At 33.1% G+C, this 21,131-nt stretch overlaps 3 protein-coding genes across 4 annotated transcripts in view; 2 read left to right on the top strand and 1 right to left on the bottom strand.

The window, feature by feature from the left end:
• Arpc1 (Actin-related protein 2/3 complex, subunit 1A) overlaps positions 1–10,538 on the top strand; it is a 48,853-nt gene extending 38,315 nt beyond the window's left edge. The window contains exons 2-7 of the mRNA XM_070308556.1: positions 8,864–8,969; positions 9,057–9,317; positions 9,392–9,682; positions 9,801–9,979; positions 10,051–10,320; positions 10,412–10,538. Of these exons, the coding sequence (XP_070164657.1) occupies positions 8,903–8,969; positions 9,057–9,317; positions 9,392–9,682; positions 9,801–9,979; positions 10,051–10,320; positions 10,412–10,450 (1,107 nt within the window). The 5' untranslated portion in view covers positions 8,864–8,902 and the 3' untranslated portion in view covers positions 10,451–10,538. The remainder of the gene's footprint in view (positions 1–8,863; positions 8,970–9,056; positions 9,318–9,391; positions 9,683–9,800; positions 9,980–10,050; positions 10,321–10,411) is intronic.
• A 482-nt stretch (positions 10,539–11,020) lies between these two features.
• On the top strand, positions 11,021–19,711 carry LOC138940049 (F-box/LRR-repeat protein 16). Of its 2 annotated transcripts, none has more exons than XM_070308554.1 (7): positions 11,021–11,759; positions 13,807–14,171; positions 14,606–14,899; positions 15,342–15,633; positions 16,480–16,675; positions 17,211–17,359; positions 17,557–19,711. In XM_070308554.1, the coding sequence occupies exons 1-7, from the start codon at positions 11,663–11,665 to the stop codon at positions 17,703–17,705; spliced, it is 1,542 nt and encodes a 513-aa protein (XP_070164655.1). In that variant the 5' UTR covers positions 11,021–11,662; the 3' UTR covers positions 17,706–19,711. The 2 variants fall into 2 exon arrangements, with proteins under 2 accessions (XP_070164655.1, XP_070164656.1); XM_070308555.1 differs by lacking the exon at positions 11,021–11,759 and adding an exon at positions 11,772–12,225.
• On the bottom strand, positions 19,432–20,843 carry Polr3h (RNA polymerase III subunit H). The gene is made up of 5 exons (XM_070308558.1): positions 20,617–20,843; positions 20,352–20,535; positions 20,128–20,268; positions 19,919–20,043; positions 19,432–19,833 (listed from the first exon to the last, which is right to left on the bottom strand). The coding sequence occupies exons 1-5, from the start codon at positions 20,725–20,727 to the stop codon at positions 19,780–19,782; spliced, it is 615 nt and encodes a 204-aa protein (XP_070164659.1). The 5' UTR covers positions 20,728–20,843; the 3' UTR covers positions 19,432–19,779.
• Positions 20,844–21,131: the final 288 nt, after the last annotated feature.

The following is a 21,131-nucleotide window of genomic DNA, read 5'->3' on the forward strand; positions in this document are numbered from 1 at the left end:
AGATAATTTCCTTGGTATATGCGAGCATTTTCATCCTTTCGCCTTTTTATCCTCTACCACCCGACTTTATAACGTTCAGCTCGCAAATTGTTCGGTAAATTCGATATGGTGGTAAAGGATGAGGGAATGTTACCCCTGTTTTTAAATCAATCTTGATACGACATCGTATGGATGGTCTTCTCGAATAAAAGTCGACGAAATAAATATGCTATTGGTTGATATTATTAGTGGCAATTCAGTTTCGCGCGTTGATATTACAATACTTTGTAAAACAAGATTTCATATTAGATTACATTGGAAGATTAGAATAAATAGCGTCTTGATTTTAACAATTTCTCCTTGAAAATACCAGGACACAGATGATGTTATTGTATTATAACTGAAGAAGCTCATCAGAGAGTGTTATGTTCTGAAATAGTATGCAGCTTATCGCGATACAATTACAAGCATTGCATATATTACGTTAAAAAAATGATGTTATCTGATTTAAAAAATTTGATATTTTTATCTATTTAATATACTCAGCAACAAAATATTTGCAAAGTGTTACTCACGGTCGCTTTCGGATCTTCAATCAAAATGCTTTAGGATCTTAAATTCTAATTCTCAGGTAATAAAAGGGTAAAAAGAACATTGAGATGACGAAGTTGGAAAAGTTCCTCGCTCATTTTAACGATGGCAGGTCATTCGAGAAACATCGTCTAAATTACTACAGCAATTTTTGGAATTAATGCCTGAGAACGGTAAAGATGGAGGCGTAGATGAGATAAATCTCCTTAATTTACCGTAGCTTTATCTTTAATTATAATTTTAGCGAACAAGCGATTATACGATGCACAAATGTTACTAACTGTTTCTGATATTTTATTGTCTATATAACAACAACTGTGTGTGTCATTGATTACAAAGATTTCAACGAGCATTATCGCTGTCATATTGATTTATTAGATTCATTATTGTTATCATTGCATTAGTGACGATACATATCCAATTTAATGCATCGATTTCGTCAGATTGTTCGATGCTATCAGACACGCGGCTGACACGCGGGCCAAGTGGATGGGTCTGATAAATTACAATTGCGCGTTCTCTCCCGCCTTCGACCGTGTATTATGCAAATTTCAGCTCGCCATTCGATACATCGATAATGATAGTGCAAAAAAATCCACGCTTTAAGAACGGAATAATGTATGCTATTAAAAAGATGATAACCCAGTTTTATGCTAATCCCTTTTGACGAACATAAAATCGAATTTTTGTTCTGTTATAAAGTTTCTGAAAACTGACGCTAGGATGTGATTGCGGTTTGCCCCAGAGCTACAACGATCAACACCTACCCGAAAAAAAAATGTTTGTAAAAATTCTAGGTCAGTTTTTCTGTTCTAAAACAGAACAATGGCGTACAAAGCTGCATTTTTTTGTCGCGTTGCACGAGCTGCTGCTACAGTCCGTGGTCAAAAAAAAAAAAGTACAGAAAAGATTTATTTAATCCTGAAGTTATGTAAAAAAATAATTTATAGGAATAAAGTTTAAAAAATGTGCCAGCATTAAATTAAAAGTCTTCTAAAGTCAGAACTTTTGTCATTTAATCACGATGAAATAAATCACGTCATGATTCCTATTGCTCTTTCTCCCATATTAAGCGAGGCAAACCACGATGAGCGATAAAAAGTTACTATTCTTATATATTCGCGAGATTTCCCAAATGCAAGACAATGCCTTCGTTGCATTCGAGAGAATAATCGCTTCTTCATGTACCAATAAACCCTGAACCAAAGGTAGCTTGCACGTCAGATGCAACTGTTGGAATGCAACAGCGGCGTGTCTATAAGTGCACACTAATACAATAGGATTCGTTCTTTGAGCATGTTTATCACTAATATTCATGCACGGTCTACTGTAAGATTCAAATCGGTGATTGAAGCGCAAATGCAAAATTTCATTCCAATATTAGAACAAACAAGATAAGAAAAGGCAATAAGAGCCTAGCGAGATAATTAAAGCGCATATATTTTAATTAAATAACTTTAAGTCATAGAAAGTCTTATAATTTTATTCTAATATTAGATTCTCTCTACAGCTCTGCGAAATATGCGGAGGTGCTCTATTTGTGCCGAGAATTATATGTAATAGATTTTTTTTTATCAGACATTTGTAAACAATTATCGGACTATTAACAAACTCCAACCTTTTAAGGATAACGTTTAAAAATTTGCGGATGACAATCTAAATTTTCGCGTGTATATAAAGAGCACCGGTATAGGATAACGTCAGAAGTGAATATATTTTTTCTTAATACAATTAGAAATTTTTTTGTTTAATTTAATAATTCTGGATGGCGGGGGGGGAAGGGTGGAAGACTTATATTATTTTTTTAAATATTTGATTTATATAATTAAAGAAATATATGAGCCAAATATCTCATATTTGAGACACATGAAAGATCTGAGACTGTAACATTTTCGCAACAGTATGTTTCTATAAACGTCTTCATTCATTAATGAGCAACCGTTTTTCGATCACCGTTTCCTTCGATATTCTCCACGCGCGAACTTTATTACCTGATATCAGACAAAATTCCTTTCATGACACGTACATAGCGATATGCGAGTCGAAGCTGATGTTTCGCTCGTTCAATATCGACGACTAAAATATTCTTCCAGCGATAGGGATCGTCAGTAAAACGTCAACACGTCAGTAGCTCAATTGCAGATTTGTACATCGAAAAGTTCGCATATCTAACCCGAATAGTTTGATTAAAAATTGATACGAAAATGTTATTTGTAAATTCTAACAAAAAAATTGAGATAGAAATTAGATCTTAAATGTAAATTTATGTGAAGAAAAAAACTTTTAATATAAAATGTTACTTAAGATTTAAATTTAATATCAAAAATACTAAATCTTAAACTCAGACATCATTTAATAATAATTGTGCGAAATATGTGACATGCTTTTAAGCGATAAATTAATATCTCGTCGTACGATATTTTGTCATAAATTTGATAGTATTTCCAGGCTGTATAATTCTTAATTATCGTCTATATTGTATAACGTTTCAAGCAATATAGTGTACTAATAATTTAAAAAGTACTAATAAAAAGTACTAATAATTAAAAAAGAATAAAGTTAGATATAATCACAACAACAACAAAAATTATGTAATTGCTTTTCATGTCCGATTACATCATTATATCTAAATGTCTGTCGGTCGCGAAAAGATTACATCGATAAGTTCGTGGCGAGCATATGGCAAGATTAACGTGTCCGTTGGGTCTATCTTTTATCTAAATGTGTCTCCCAGTGCTGAATTTGCAGTTCTATGAAAAATAGAAAAATGATAACGCAATTTAACACGCCCAAACATTCATTATATCTGATGTTTTTATTCCACTTTTATTCATTCAATCTTAATAATATTCGAGAAACTTTAAAAATATTTATTGATCATCAAGCTGTTGAGAATGGGCATTCTCAGATTGAAAATATTCATCGTCGTATCATTCATTATCATTGCAAAATTTGAGAAGCAATATCTGAAAGAATTTTTCCGTTGTATCTCAACGCGCGAAAGCATGGCGAGTGATCAAGATCGCATATTTTAATAGAAATTTCATTAGATACACGTCCGGAATCTTCGATACGTAGGGGAAGGGGAAATTGGAGTTCCATATTTTCCTGCTCATTATTATCTTCGACGAGCGATGCTGGCGCGAGAATAATTTAAATAGGGAATCGGAATGCCGTCGCTTCTCTGGCATTTTATCACCCGACTTTATTAGATCAAGGGAGGAAGAAACCTACGAGACGAAATCTGATAATTTGTAATTTGCGTAAAAAGAAAATGCAAAGGAGTAAAACTGAGCTAATTTAACGAACGGTAGATAATGAAATTTAATTCTCTGCCGATTTTCATCTCCCTGCTGTCAAATTTTTTCTTGCCGAGCGAGATGAGATTCGCCCTCGTATCGTTACCGGAGATTCAAATAGCACTGAAACGAGACACTTTTAAACATTATATAGTAATGTAGCCTGTCAAGATTAAAGTAAAAAGTACAAACGGTCGGAGCGCACGCAATCTACGCGCTACGCTCTCGTAATTTCTCGAAAGAGACAGACTTATTGTTAGATATTTGTCAAAATGTGTCATAATTTTCCACACATAAATGACGAGCCTTGCTTCTTTGAATTATCCGAAGATGAAAGTACGAGAATATATAATAAAAGAATAAAAATTCTATGCTACTTTTTTTTATATCTTCGTTAAATACTGGCGATATATTGGCTTAATAAAAAATATGCAAACTTTATAATCTTATAATTTGATGAAAAGTGTATATAATGTAAATAAAAAACGAGTTGTTTTAAAAGAATAATTTTGCAAATAATTTACAAGTATATGAAAATATCAGTAACATTTATGCTTAAATTCAGAATAATCTGCGTGCAATTATGAACAAAAATATAAATTTATATCTAAATAGAATTCATCTACAAATAATATTATTTTCTAGATTATGTTTTGTGTAGATGTAATCGAAATTGTAACTAATCCTGTATTTTCAAAACAATTTGACAAAAAACACAATTGAAAAATTTTCCTATTAAATTTTCGTTTCGTGAAAAAGACAAAATATATATAAATATATATGTGCGCAATTGTATGTATGGTATATATAGGTTTGCATGTGGTTGGCATAGCGATAGTAAAACCAATTAAGAGACGACTTGTGTGTGAAAAAATTGGACATGACCCAACTGTACATACAATCATAAAACTCTATCTGAAAATTGCAAATTTTTAAAAGATTTATATGATCAAAATTATTATATAAATAAGTTAAAAATCTTCACGATATCTAAATTTATAATATGATAATATATAATAATATATAGTAATAATATAAAAAATAAAAGTTCGAAAATTTTTTTTTCAATTTTCTAAGATATTAAAAATATCACATTTAAAAATAATTATGCCAACTTTTTGTTTATATTGCTTGGCTGAAAATAATCCGACATCTAAATTCGAAATATTCCAAACATCATTTTTTTTCACGCGATTCTCTTCCACACATTACAATCTATATCTATAGTATTCACTTGCTCTTCTACTTTTATTAATAGAACGCATTGTCTGGACTTGAATTTACCCGGATTAGGGTATATCAAGACTAAAATCTCAAGATCGACAGGATAGTCGATTTCGAAAATGACTTGGCATATTCTTGAAGAGCAGTTATTTAGTACGAGATAGCGATGGTCTAAACAGTTTATTTGTCAGACCCAGGCACGGTCAATTCTCGGGGGACTGATTTTTCGATGGCGAAGGTGGTTTTCCGTGTGGCCACATCGAATATTGTATTCGCATTACTGTGCTCGTAAAGTCGACACTATAGGGCCATTCGGGTAATGCGAAAGGTGTCTTACCCTTAGGATAGAAATAAAAATGAAACACGTCGAAAAATCGAAATTAAAAAACTCTTTCAATATCGTAGATACATAAGTAAAATTTCTATCTTATACAAGATAGATAAATGCATACCATTCCCTACATTTTAATTTTAATTAATAATTGTCAGAAATGTAATATTTTATATTTTATATATAAATTTTAATACTACTTTTGCAGGAATACATCTTTTAATATATTAATTCCGTGTTTACCTAGCCACCAAAACGAGATAATAACTCTATTATATCATACTATACGGGATATTAAAAAGTCTCTTTTGATGCGTACTACGAAGCACAGGAGAGCTTTTATCTACCTGGTAATAGAATATCGTTAATTCTATTAAAAGTTAATTTAAGAGAGAGAGAAAGAAAGAGAGGGAGAGAAGGGGGAAGAGAGAGAGAGAGAGAGAGAGAGAGAGAGAGAGAGAGAGAGAGAGAGCTAGCTGAGTAGAAAGCCGCTTTGCATAGTAAGGCAAAATATATGCCGCTGTATACATATCATTTAAATAAATAACATTTTCCAAAAAAAAAAAAAAAAAAATAGAACGTTAAAGTCGTTGTAGAAAATGGTGAAAACAGAAATTTACATATGTTATATCATTATGCGATAAGTTCATTCGATAACTATAAAATTATGTATTTTGCTTTACAAGCAGATTTAATTAAATTTTTTTAGTTATGTAATTAAATAATTAATTTTTTCCATGCATTTGAATCGATAAAATTCGTTTATACTAAATAGTAAATATATATAAAAGTATAAGTTCCATGTATAAGTTTATTATTCATAATCAGTATAAACGAATTTTATCAATCTAAATGTTAAATATATATAAAACATATATATTTAGAAATATTTATTAATATAATTAAAGATTTTATAGAATAATTGCAAGATATATGCGTTCAAATAGTTCTTATCTATACATGTTTATTACTTAGTGTGGAAGAATTTTATCAACTCAAATATTTATAAAATATACGGAAAAATTTAATTCTTTTTTTATTTAATTATATAATTAAATTAAATCTATAATATTAATAGTTCTATGAATCTATAATTAATTATATAAATAATTTGAAGTTTCTCCGTATATTTAACGTTCAAGTTAAGAAAAATTTTTTATATTAAATATGTAATAGACATCTATACATAAAAATTATCATATAATGGTATGCATATTTTGAAATTATTCTATAACCATTTATATTTACCCTATTATATAGCGATAAGTACTCTTAGCTTTCCGCTATATAATTGCAAGCATTATAGCTAATTATAGCTACTAAATTGTTTCTAGGAAACGCAAACGGAGATTTAAATACGTCGGAGAAGAGAGTGGAATGCGAATATTCTTGTTTGAGAACATGGGGTATATCGCTGGAGAGCACTTACAAAATATAGTATACTTATGCTGGATAATAACAAGAGAGCGAAAGATTATACGTATTACTTTTATAAACTTAAGTTATTAAGAAGAGAAACAAACTTTAAGAGATTAAATAAATTTCCATAAAGCAATCAGTTAAAATGAACTGAAGTTTAAATAATTCTTTCCTTTCGCTTATTCAATCTCCAGAAAAAGAGGAAAAAATAGATTAAATTTTAAGTTATTTTAACTATACACACATAATATTTACGGAAACGCGAGCTATAAATAACTTACTCTAATATAATAATATAATAATCAATATCTCTTTTATTAAAATTTTTTAATTACTCATAAAAATAATTAAACTGTAAATAATTAAACGTGAATTTATTTATACGATTTACAGGCAATGTAGTAGATTTAGAGAAAAGTCTCTCTCCCGATATGTCTATTATATATATTTAATAATGTAAAAAATTTATATTAACCTAAATGTTAAATATACGGAAAAACTTTTAATTATTTATATAATTTTATATAATTAAAGTTTATATAATTAAATAGAATTATAGATTTAACTATACAATTAAATAATTAAATTTTTCCGTACATATATTTTTTAACATTTGAGTTGATAAAATTCTTTTACACTAAATAATAAACATCTATAGATGAAAATTATTTGAACGCATAGTTCAAGTAAAGTGAAATACAAAAGATTACTGCCCGTAGCAAAAATTCAAGGGAACGCGCAATTTCGGAAACACATTGTACGATGACATCAATATTTTACAGCTTTAAATCGCGACGGAAAATATTTATGCTATATCAAACGCAAGATACGACTGACGAAATGGCCAGTAGATTAAACGAGGGTGCATTTTGGCTTTGCGCTGTACGACAACAGCGGCGATTTGCGCCGCGGAAATAAATCTGTTACGATCATACGCAGCTGCGGCCGGCTACTTTATATCGGCCGCAATCACTGTTTTCGAAACAAGAGAAACAGTCGACAAGTTTCAATCATCGAAACAGCAATGTTTCGGGATGAATTTATATGTATATATATATATATGACGCGCGATACTTATCAGGGTATCGTTTCAATTTTCTTTACAACACTCTGTATAATTGATTTACTCTTTTCATTTCATATTTTATTATTATCTTATTCGTTATTTATTTATCGTGTATTTTATAGAATATGAAAGCTCAAAAGAGTCATAAAAAATAATAAAAGATTATTTAAAATCGATTACCATGAGATTGCGAAAGAATTGAAACTTCTGCGAGTTTCTTCGAGACAAGTTTAAAACTTGTAATCTATGTACTCTCTTACCTCTTTTTGACAAGTAGTCGAATGCAGAGTAGAAAGATGTCTTTCATTTCCAATCAATAGCGCATCTCGATCTGCAGCAACGTCCAGCATCCTTTTTTTATCTTGATAAAATCTTCCTCTTCACTTTTATAAAGATACAAATTGCCGTTACTACCGGGGCAGGTTTACCAACTTCATAAAAATCGATCCTGTTTCATATTCAAAATCTTAAACTATAATCTAGAGAGGAAACTCGACTGAAGAAAATATTTCAAGAAGATGATCACTCTCATGTACCTAAATTCCCTAGTTTTCTTTTAGCCCACGCTCGACAGGGGTCGTCGTTGATAAAAGTGTAAAAACAAGATTAGCGGAAAGCGCTTGGAGCGCATACGGTGCAATACGTACATCCGGGACAACATAACCTCAAAGCGGAGACAGATAACCCGCTATCTACGGATGAACTGTCAATTCCGGTGTGCTGAGGGCCGTGTTTTGCGACCGTCAGGAGAGAGCGGGGAAATTCGTGTAGACTGACCAGAGTCCGCGAATTTCCGTGAGTACTGTCCGGTATATACGATTACCCGGACGCCGGAATTCTTGTTTGATAAGGTTTAATCAGCGACCGCGCCCGTCTCAAGTGTCCGCTGATTCATTGCCGCTATTCTTGGACGTCCTCGTTGTTCGATTCACTGATTTTTCGTTTACGCACTAGGCGTCCCGAGGCGTCCTTGTAACAAGTAGTCAGCACGAAATGACGGAGGTCTATAACTTTGGTGTCGAGGCCATCAGTTGTCATGCGTGGAATAGAGATAGAACAGGTACGGAGGTCCACTTTTATGTATCTGATATTATTAGGTATTAAATATTTAATTGCGGGAAGCCATAATCGATTCTCGTTTTCGCAGAAGTTGCCATATGCCCAAACAACAATGAGATCCAGGTACACAAACGCACTTCATCCGGATGGAAGCTGCTGGAGACTATGGAGGAACATCACATGGCTGTCATGGGAATTGATTGGGCGCCAAAGACCAATCGCATAGTCACCTGTTCTGCGGATAAAAATGCTTATGTGTGGACTCAAAAAGATGATGGCAAGTGGGATCCTGCATGGGTTCTTCTACGAATAAATCGAGCTGCTACTTGCGTAAAATGGTCTCCTCTAGGTATGAGTATATATTCACAGAATTTGTACTTGAATTTATACTTTTATTTTATTTCTGTACAATTGTCTTTGCAGAAAACAAATTTGCTGTTGGGTCCGGGGGACGAGTTATAGCTGTTTGTTACTTTGTATCAGAGAATAACTGGTGGTTATGTAAACATATAAAGCGTCCATTAAGGTCTACGGTAACTACCGTTGATTGGCATCCGGGTAACAAGGTTCTAGTTGCTGGATCTACGGACTATAAAGTTCGTGTCTTCAGTGCATTTATCAGTGATATGGAGGATGCCCCTGGTATTTCTCCTTGGGGACAGAGTAATACTTTAGGAACTTTATTGGCTGAGTTTCCTAATACACCTAATGGAGGTAAAACTTTTTCTATTATTTATTATTGAAAAATACAGAATTGTTAATTATTTTGAAAAATTGAATTTTATATAATATTTTATATAATTATTTTATATATAATTATTTATGTATTTAGGTGGCTGGATACATTCAGTAATGTTCAGCCCATGTGGCAATAAAATCTGTTGGGTAGCGCACAACTCTTCTATATGTATCGCCGACGCTACTAAAGGAAATGCAGTCGTGAGGCTGTATACAGAGCATTTACCATTTCTAAGTTGCATTTGGATAGGATCTAATAACATTGTTGCCGCAGTAAGCAATGTAACTCTTTAAATTATACGATTTATGTTCACTATATTAACTAGGAACCTTCACTCATATAGGGGCATAGCTGTATGCCGATGTTGTACTCTATAGACGACAACGGGCAAATATACTTTGCATCAAAGTTGGATAATACACAGAAAAAAGAGATTGCCGGATTATCTGCCATGCGAAAGTTCCAATCGTTAGATCGGCAAGCGAGGAACGAGACGAATGATAACGCTTTAGATAGCGTGCACCAAAATACAATCAACTGCGTTCGCCGGGTATCCGATCATGAATTTAGCACAAGCAGTTTAGATGGACAACTTGTAGTTTGGGACTTAAAGGTAATTTGTGTCATATGTGTTACTTCAGTATTAACTAAATATTCAGTATTAATTATGATATATTCTAATCTATTTTTTTCTCTTTATTAAGCTTTTAGAGAATTCCATTGCTGGTCTGAAGATAGCGTAAACATGAAACTTTTTTTACATTGCAAAGATCAGAGATATTACATCCAATACAACGATGTATAAATGTTAAAACAAATACTATACAGTTTCTCATTAATCACCTCATAAATTAAATTTTCCACATCGCGACCTATCTCCTTGGAAAGAACTTCTATCCTTTGTACAATATATAGAAGAAATATTCAATAATGTATTGTTACAAAGAGGTAACATTAGCTACTGACGTCGTTCGGACGTCATCGATAAATACAAGGTGTTCCGAAAACCTGAATCAATAGAATCTTATAGTCTGATATCTTTTAATTTTGTTAACATTTTGTACTTTATGTTAGTATCTCTTTCTTTGCTAAAAATATGATATCTCTTTAATAGTTGATTTATTTATTCCAATGCCCAATTGCAATTTTCGGAACACCGAGTATAAAAGAATGTCAAGCGGCTCGAAGGGTAAACACAAGTTGTATGCGACCAAGCGCGCGACTCTGTCGGACGGTTCATCAGTCGGCAGGCATAAGCGGCTGACACGCGCTGTAGACCCCCAGTAGAGGTGGGGAAAAAGCAGCCAGACAAGATCAGTAGTGCGAATATCGATTCAGTCTCGCGCAAACCACCCCCATGTGTTGCCTGCAGCGCGCTTGTACTTCTCTTTGCTACCATGCCCCTTGTAATAAACAGAAACGCACGACGACGCGGATGATATTGTCAATGCAAAGTGGCCCGACGTCGTCGTTAAAAACACATTAAGAACGGACGAAATCGACGAGATTGCTATCATCATTATCGTTGACGACGCTAACTGTGTATCATATATTCCGTGAATGTTAGGATTATATCGCACCGATCGTGATTATTAATTCAGAGAGTGACGCATGTTTGTTTCTCCTTATTTTTTCTAAAATCCAGAGAGAGAATCATTACGCGCGACGACGTGCGCCAAGGAAGAGGAGCAAGCGCGCGCTCTCGTCATCCCCTCAACGTGTGATCATCGTCATCATCCCCTTGAAAGCACAGGAAGCGCTGCCGGCGCGCCGCGTTATTATTCGCAAAGAAAGCTCGTTCTCTGTCTACATCCGACCATCATAATCAACCCGCCAAATATGATACGACTTCGTTATTCGCAAACCGAGCTGTGCTACTCTTGACTACGGATCACGGGCACCGAGGAACAAGTGTGGAACGGGACAAGAGCTGACGAGTACTCCAACGAGGAATCATGTCTTCGATATCAGCGCAGGGTGTCGTCGAGCGTGCCAGCGCCGAACTGACCAAGCGAATTAATGGTCTGGGATTGCGGACGTCGAAGCATCATGGTCGGTGGTGAAACGTTCTCATATCTTCGCCGTATTTTTTCCATCCTTGTGTTTTGTTACTGCCACCTTTGTTCACCTGCTTCTTCTATAGCTCCCCTATTATACGTTACCACTACCACCACCACTACCACCACCACCACCACCACCACCACCACCACCACTATCACCACCACCACCATCACCATCACCATCACCATCACCATCACCACCACCACCACCACCACCACCACCACCACCACCACCACCACCACCACTACCACCACCACCACCACCACCACCACCAACACCACTACTATTTCCTGCTTGTGGTAACACGATGCGTCATGTAGATTCCGTGTTGAATTCGCGTTAGCTTCGATTTTTTTTCCGTGTTATCGGATACAGAGACGAGAAGGAAGATCGCTCGCTTCGGATCGGTGTCAAGTTTATCTTCCGCTTGGACGGCGATGGAAAATAAAGACAAGCGGTAAAGGGTTGCTGATGTCGACCCTACGATTTTTCTCATCTAGTGCGTTCCGGATCGAACGACGTTAAATCTTTCGATTCAATCCTGTTGTTATGTAATCGTGATAAAGAATTGAGTTCTTTGTGACAACTCGTCTTTCTCGCTTTTATTTCTCCCTTTTTTTCTTTATTTATCCAATAGCGTATATATGACGCGTTTGCTACGAGGGCAGGAATAAATCTCGCGCTGTTACTTTACACGCGATATTTCTTCCGTAATTTATTAAGCGATACTGCTACGTGACTTTCGTTGTCGCAATTTTAACTGCAATGGAATCGATATGTACACGTTCTCGTGCACGCGAAAATAATGACAGACTCAAACATAACGAGACGCCTTAGAAGCGCATATTTACTCAGCCGTTTAGCATCACGTTTCGCAACAATCGCGACCGTCTGATTCATTAGATTGATAAAATAATTGCATCCAAGTAGTCATGATTTGAGGACCAGACGTCCTGAATCCAAGTTTGAATTAAACGTGCCGATATGATTCGCATTGGCGCGTTGATCGCCACTTTTGGCAGTTTAAAGACGCATCGTCTCTCTTTTGGTCGACCGCATTTACGTTCAGATGCGCAAATAGGCAATCTCCGTGATTGGATAGATGCCAGTCCCGGGTCAGCAAAACCGTGATCAACCTGACCAGAGACGGATTTGGTTCTGAGCAAAAAAGGCATAAATCTAGGATCTCCCTTTCGCCTTTGCTAAATATACTCATATAATAAGATTAATATATGCTGAGATATAAGAAAGAAAAACCAAATTATTAACCATTTGATATGATCGTTGATTTAAATTTAAATTGATATATTACAGATCGTTTCTCATCGATCGCAGAATTAAATACAGAATACAAATTTATATCGCACAAATATATACACGAAAAATGCATACAAAAGAATATCTTACATAAATAATATTTCGCTTATATTGGTCTTTATTAAATATGATTAGTTGATTTTTTATCATGACTTGGGATAAAACTATTATATCTCTCAAATGCATTTACTAAAAATAAAAATAATTTGCAAGATAAATGGTAAACAGGAAATAGCGGTGTGCCGCGAGCCAAATAGGATGTACAGCTATGAAATAAAACAAGAATAGGGAAGTCTTGAGTCTTAGATTTTCCTCCAACAAAAAATTATAATATTATTATGTTCATAGTATCAATTTAAAAGCTATCGAAAAATTTTATCTTTTGATTCGGCTAATAAATTACTATATTATATCATTATATTTTGCAGTAAGTGCATCTTTAAAGAGATCTTGTTACTTAATCTGTTACTTAAATATTTTATAATGTCTGATAATGTACTGTTTGTTCTATAATATTCCAAATTCCATAAACTTTCTCCACAAATTCCCTTGATTTTCAATCTTGCAAATCATCGCTTTCATAAATTTTTAGCGTCATACATTCTTGAATTTCGCATGTAGTTCTAAAATTTTTACTTATACTTTCTTTAATTCTTACGATCAAATGTGCACATTTTCTGATTTTCTTAACTATGAATTAAAATCGATCTCGAATTTTCAGGAGGCGGAAAGACCAGCGTCATGGAACGCGTGACAAACGTCTTTTGCGGTGGAAGCGGCAGTGTCGCTTACATGAACTTACAAAGCGCGAATAATGCGAACACGACGCCCGAAAAGCCCAGCCGAAGCATCGCGCAGAGTATCAACAATGTACCGGTGGGCAACAATAAGGAACGCTTGAATAATGTCACCCCGAGTAGAGCCAGGATACCCAGGAACAGAATAAAGATGACTGTACCGCTAGCCAGTGGAGGAACCGGCGGCTATGTGCCACCGATCACGTGGGAGCAGCTGATGCAGGATGACAATTTCCTCGGGCGGTTTTTTCTCTATTTCAACGCCACAGAAAGAAGGATTTTGGCTCAAGTATATGGCGGATGCAATTCCCCCTTCACAATCCATTATCAAAATATAAATAAATAATACAAGCAAATTTGCAATTTTATCGAAAACGTGAATTCTTTAGATTTTTGTAGTAATGTTTAACACGCATACATGAAACCTAGTTTTAAAAAAAGAGATTTTATTTTCTATATCATTGTTCTTTCACGCGAAGTATTGCCCTATAAATATATATGGTAGAAACATATATTTTAAAAATGTAAATCCTGAAATTAAAATATATGACTTATAGTTTCTTTATAATTGTGTTAGCTTGCTAGTAAGTGTCAAATTTTTAAATCTCACATTTGCTCTAGTTCAACCCTCTTATCTTTAAACTTCTATACGGCTTGTCTCTCGATAATACGATCTACTTTGTATCCTGTCGTAGAATAATTACATTATATCGATGTATGCAGGTTTGCACGAGATGGAGAGATATTCTGTACGCGAGACCGCGTCTTTGGACGGGTCTGGTACCAGTGATACGATGTCGCGAAGCTCGCGCTATGCAGCCGACCTCACGTACCCGATTATATGCTTCCTTAGTAAGAAGAGGTTTTGACTCCTTAGTTCTTCTAGCTGCAACCGATGAAGATATTCCAGAATTAACACGCGGTTTCCCGTTGGCACAACGATACGTGCATTCTTTGTCATTACGATGCTGCGCGGTAACGGACAGAGGTCTTGAGGCTCTTTTAGATCACTTGCAGGTAAATTTACATATATTTTCTATCTTTATATGCTGTTTGCTGTATTGGCTCCAAATAAACCAGAGATTTCTCGTGAATTTACAATTCCATAATAATTGCGGATAAATATAATTAAAATACAAAAAATAGAATTTTTGGAGATAGTAATGAAATATGTTTATGAGAATAAATTAAAATGTCTACAAAAACAAAGTTGAAGAAGCTCTTCTAAGTATCAAACTTTTTCAGATTCGTTATTAATTCTTTATTGCTATAAATATTAAAATAATATATTGTTCTTATTGCCAAAATTATATAATTAGATCTTTCAAAATCGATAAAAAGGAAAATTGTTATATATAATATAAATTATAATATATTTCGGTTCCGTTTAAATGATAGAGTTAGTTTAACGGTATTAGAGTAGAACGATATGAATACAATTTTTTGTAATTATTTTTAGGCTTTGTACGAACTTGAATTAACCGGCTGCAATGAAATAACAGAGGCTGGATTATGGGCATGCCTCACCCCTAGAATAGTATCATTGTCTTTGTCGGATTGCATCAATGTGGCCGATGAGGCCGTCGGCGCCGTGGCTCAGCTATTGCCAAGCCTCTACGAATTTTCTTTGCAAGCTTATCATGTTACTGATGCTGCGCTTGGTTACTTCAGTGCAAAACAAAGCAGCGCGCTCAGCATCTTGAAACTGCAATCCTGCTGGGAACTCACAAATCACGGCGTAGTAAATATTGGTGAGAATCTTTATCTTCTGTTATTTTGATATTTTTGATATATAGGTTTATCTTTTTAATTCAGCCGTATATTCGAGATATAGTGATGTTACATAATAATATCAGATGCAACAAAACTGATACATATAAAACTATCGATAAATATTGCTTTAACTTCACAAATAAAAAAAAAATATTTCAGTTTAAATAGATAATAAAACTTTATTCTTCTGTTAAAATCAGAGAATGACAATTCACATTAAATTATAATTACGTATAGATTACATGATTATTCTTGAAAACTGTGGGCTGTTTGCCAATTTTAAATTGTGTCCGAGATTTTCTGTAAAGGTAAATGAGACGTACAATAGTGATAGGCCGAAATTAAGACAGGTGCGTACGTGCTTAGAATTAAATTTAGAATTAAAGAACACAGCTTTATTTAGCTTTCAAATTGTCACCGGTAATTCAGACTCGAATTATAGCGAGGTACACATGTGCATATTTTACAGACACAATGATTTGATACCATTATTTAAATGGAATGTCGCAAAAGAAAATTATGACTAAAATTTTATATCTCAAATATTTATATTTTTCTAAAATGTGAAATTTATTTATATTAATTACATTTAAAAAATAATTAAAATAATAATGTGATAAATAAATGATAAACGTCAACATAAAATTATAAATATGCTTTATAATTTTACTCTAAAGAATAAAAATAGATATGTAATAATAAAAAAACTATCGTATATATTATATATCATTTAAAATCTTTTTGCGTATAATCCTAAAGCCTTTTCACTTGTATTTTTTTAGAAATTAAATTAATGTGTTTAAATTAATATGTTTTTGTTTTAGTACATTCCTTACCCAATCTGACTGTGCTGTCACTTTCTGGATGCAGTAAAGTGACAGACGACGGTGTCGAATTAATCGCGGAAAACTTGCCAAGACTTCGTTCCTTAGATCTGAGCTGGTGCTCAAGGATTACAGATGCAGCCTTAGAATACATTGCCTGTGATTTGAATAATTTAGAAGAACTCACATTAGATAGGTAAGGGAAAATTATTAGAATATTTTTCAAAATATCACTTTCAGATAATTAACAATATAATACGCCTCTAAAAAATCACCATCTGTATAAAGTATTAAAAAATGTTGTGTCTTACATCACATAATATATATGTTGTGTGTTAAAACATCATATTTTATAGATATAGATTTTCTTATATATCTTTCTCATTCAGAAAACATTAATGTTATTAAAATGAAGACGTATTCTATTAAAGAAAATTGTGTGCATAACTTTTGAAAGGCATCCTTTAAGGATCTTTTAATTATCTAATTAGTATTTATTTAGACATTCTATTTAAGATCACGCATTACATAAGGACTGACTCATATGTCACAAAGTGACAGAAAATCGTAGAAGTACTAGATCCGTAATTATCTTTAGCCAAGCGATTATTTGCCATGGTAATAAATCCGTGCGTCTTGTCTACTATTTGTACTTCTGACATGTGTGGTGTAATTTATTTCGGAACAACATTTATGTGTCTTTTGTATCTTCTTTTCATATTATTGTACAGATGTGTACACATCACGGATATTGGTGTGGGTTACATTTCCACGATGGTCTCGCTGAGCGCCTTGTTTTTAAGATGGTGTTCGCAACTTAGGGATTTCGGACTTCAACATTTATGCGTTATGAGATCTTTGCAAGTGTTGTCTGTGGCAGGTAAAATCGCATAGCATCTCTAAATCATAGTTTTATGCAGCTTTTTTCCACGCACACACACACACACTTGGTGTAACATTGCAAATTATATATATATATAAATATCATAATAAATAAATTTATTATATATATAAAGGTGCATAAAAAAATTATATAGATCTAATTACTAATATATATATTTGATCCATTTTATATAGGTTGCCCATTGCTCACAAGTAGTGGTTTATCCAGTCTAATACAGCTTCGACATTTACATGAGTTAGAACTAACTAATTGTCCAGGAACATCGCGAGAACTGTTTGATTACCTACGTGAACATCTACCGCGTTGCCTAATCATCGAGTAAACGATGTTTAATGAGGAATGTAATATCCGCGACAAAATAAGATTCTTTATATGCGAATAAATATATGTGTCAAACAAAAAGTGTTAAGCTGCGAAGAGTAGATTTTAATTGCGAAATTTCGTAGAAAGCAATATTTCGAACGAAAAATAAAGATGGTATAATTGAAGGGAGCAGTATAGACAGATAAGAAGCAATTGACGTCCAGATAATATGAAAGAACAATATGTTTTTTCCTCGTAATGGTCTAAGAAAAAAAAACACTAGTTCTCAAAATGTGCAAAATATTAATGCATAGACATTTTTAATACACTAACATCCCACTTTGCACTTTGGTTCATATTTTTTCATCCGGCCATGTAATTACACATTACGGGCATGTATGATTGCAATCTGTGTCTAACAACAGTTAGACGAAGTAGAAAAGAAACTCTTATGCCTACGCATTGTAATGATCTTGTACAGAAGCGAATTCTTTCGATATTGTACATTAGAAGAGATTGATAACGCATCAGAAAGAAGAGATCAGTGAATCCTTCTTTTTTTTGCCTCTTAGTAATGTAGAGGAAGCTCGAGTAAATGTACGACAAGAGACTCAACAGTTAGGACTGTGATAAATTTATATTATACGTAATTCTAATTGGTTCACATACATCTAAACAATTAAGTCAACTAAGGTGCACATAAAAGTGGTGAAGCAATTGAATAATTATTTAAATATGTATCGATTATATTTAATTGTTACTCGATTGTTGCCTCCGCCGAACGCGCCTATTTACAAATGCGCATTGTCCCATTTTTTGCGATTATAGCTGCAACACATTACACATGTTGCTTGAAAGAAAGTACATAGCAGATACTGATTACACAGAAGGTAACATTCCAAGCCATTTTGCCCTCAGCAATCTATTCATGAATATATAATTCGTGTTATTCGTTTGATGATACATATTGTAGACGGAGAATCGAGGTTCACTATTAATGCACCTATACGATACATCGTCATTCATATGTTACCTTTACACACACACACACACACACACACACACACACACATATATCCCTGTGCAATTAGTGTTTTCTAAATTTAAGATTTTTTCGCTAGATATGTTCTTTGTGGTTTTTGACTAAATATACATATATGAATGTAACATAATTAGGCAAAATATTTTGCATGTGTTTTAAATGGACAATTTTAATAATTTATTACGTCGATATAAGTAATTATATGCCCTTTATTAATATTGCATTAAATAAGTAGGCTTAATTAATGTATCATGATTTATGATTAAACTATAAGCTATATTTATTAATTCAATCAAGCTGCATGTTTGAGTTGTATATTAGAACAACAGCAATAACATACCAAAGAATACATTTTAATTTGTCTAAAATGCAACTCTTTAAAATATGCAGTGCGGTATATATTGTGCAATCAGTATTTTCTAAATTTAAGATTTTTCATTAGTTGTATTCTGTGTTGTTATCAATTAAGTATATATTATAATGTAATTAGGTAAGCTAATTTGCTAATAAAAAATCTTAAATTTAGAAAATATTTATCGCACAATATATATCAAATTGCATAGTACTTTCCATTAACATAAAATCCATCTTTAAGATAATTTTTGTCAAAATATTGTGTATTTCTCAGTGATATAGAGTATAATAGTTCTAGCATTCAATTCTAAGATTTATTCTATTAAATTGAGTTCTGATATAGTAAATGAAGTAGATAATCTCTCAAAGCAATCTGATAATTGTATGCAAATATGATTTCTACATGTTGTAACATGTTTAGCACATATAATGCCTTTGTACATATTGTACAAATTATACTTAATAATTCTGTTATCAATCAAAACTGAGCATAGATATATCTACACAGGTGAAATTATATTGAAAAACTAAGTCACATTATGAAATACCATTCACAGAGATGCAACATTAATTGACGATACAGAATAATATGATGGAATATGCTATAAAATAAAAATTTATTGACCAGAGTTTATTGTACTTAATATAATTATACCTTTTTATTTTATTTAGGATTCTCACTAATGTATAAAATAAATTATACATCCTTCCACCAAATAAGTAAACCCAAACCGGGTTCGTCAATTGATCCCTACCAAATATATTGCGATATTGTTAAAAATAGAGAATTGCATATTTTAATGAATGTAACATTAAAAATTCGTAAATCCACTTACATGTAAAACATATGGTGCAACATTATTGGTTTCTGGTACTTCGCCTACGTCACGAGCATTACCTGTAGATGGTAAAGGTGCCTCTGCAAAAACCTCTTCCACTACCCTAAATCGTATAGCATCTCCTAAAGTTAAATATTTCAATTTTATAACTTAATTTTAAACCAATATATACTAATCCTAATCATATATTCATGTAAGATATATACCTGTTTCCATATATAAATTATGTTCCGTTCCATCTTCAGTCTTATATACCCAAAACCACATTTGTTGTGTTTGATTAAAATGTGACGGATGTTGTAACTTATGTGGTGGTATAATTATATCTTCAAAGAATCCTAATGTAACTATAATGAAATGTAAATGCTAATAACGATAAAAAAACGAATACAATGAAAAACTGAATTGGATAACTAGATCAGATTGTTACCATGTACACCCTCGGAGCTAGAACTACGAACTTTTCCTATCAATATTTCTTCTATCCATGGACGAAACACGATAAATCGAAACGTCACTTTTGTATGGGAAGCTCCGTCTCCTGGAAAAATATACGATTCTTCGATCTTTGTAATATCATGTAACACAATGCAAAGACCTACATCCTTGTAAACCTGTATAATAACAATATTTAGAATAATTTCATCAGCATTATAATGAATTTAGCTTAATAATTAAAAATAATTTATATATACTTTATTAGCGAGTTTTCTGTTTAATTCGTCAGCAACAATGTCATTTAGTTTGTATTTAAAGTTGCTCGGTAATACCCTGACGGTGTCTTTTAACTCGGCAAGCACAAACATTTTTGTTATATCTTACACGATGAAATGTTATTGCAATTAAATATGATTGTGATAAAAATTTTTTTTGCGCTCTTTTTGTCCTAGTTATTAATCGAACAGTTTAAACTGTGACACCACGTGTATATATATATATATCTATACATATATATGCTGCACTAGTAGAGTTTATCTTTCTCCTTCTAATATGGGGAAAAAAAGATAAACTCTGAACCAGTGTCACATCAGTGCAGCCAGTTCAGCCAGTTCAATAACAGACCTATCAGAATACTATCAACCAATCAGCGAATCTCTGACAAAGATAGTAATCCATCCAGCATATACGTTTCCTTTTCTACGAGTTGAATTACTCCCACACTTAAAGGCTCACTCCAGACTACAATATATTGGATGCTTCCTATTTAGTG

This window comes from Polyergus mexicanus, unplaced genomic scaffold, assembly GCF_030449975.1.
Source record: "Polyergus mexicanus isolate NDT 795.1 unplaced genomic scaffold, iyPolMexi1.0 SCAF_16, whole genome shotgun sequence".
In the NCBI taxonomy this organism is placed as follows: domain Eukaryota; kingdom Metazoa; phylum Arthropoda; class Insecta; order Hymenoptera; family Formicidae; genus Polyergus; species Polyergus mexicanus.

What these genes read in the sequence shown, in the direction of transcription:
- Polr3h (XM_070308558.1), bottom strand. Translation starts at nt 20,727, where the DNA reads ATGTTTGTGCTTGCCGAGTTAAAAGACACCGTCAGGGTATTACCGAGC. An exon ending in ACAGAAAACTCGCTAATAAA is followed by an intron (nt 20,536 to 20,616) that starts GTATATATAAAT and finishes GTTATTATACAG; the next exon opens with GTTTACAAGGATGTAGGTCT. An exon ending in TAATTTATATATGGAAACAG is followed by an intron (nt 20,044 to 20,127) that starts GTATATATCTTA and finishes ATTTAACTTTAG; the next exon opens with GAGATGCTATACGATTTAGG.
- LOC138940049 (XM_070308554.1), top strand. Translation starts at nt 11,663, where the DNA reads ATGTCTTCGATATCAGCGCAGGGTGTCGTCGAGCGTGCCAGCGCCGAA. An exon ending in CTCTTTTAGATCACTTGCAG is followed by an intron (nt 14,900 to 15,341) that starts GTAAATTTACAT and finishes AATTATTTTTAG; the next exon opens with GCTTTGTACGAACTTGAATT. An exon ending in GCAAGTGTTGTCTGTGGCAG is followed by an intron (nt 17,360 to 17,556) that starts GTAAAATCGCAT and finishes CATTTTATATAG; the next exon opens with GTTGCCCATTGCTCACAAGT.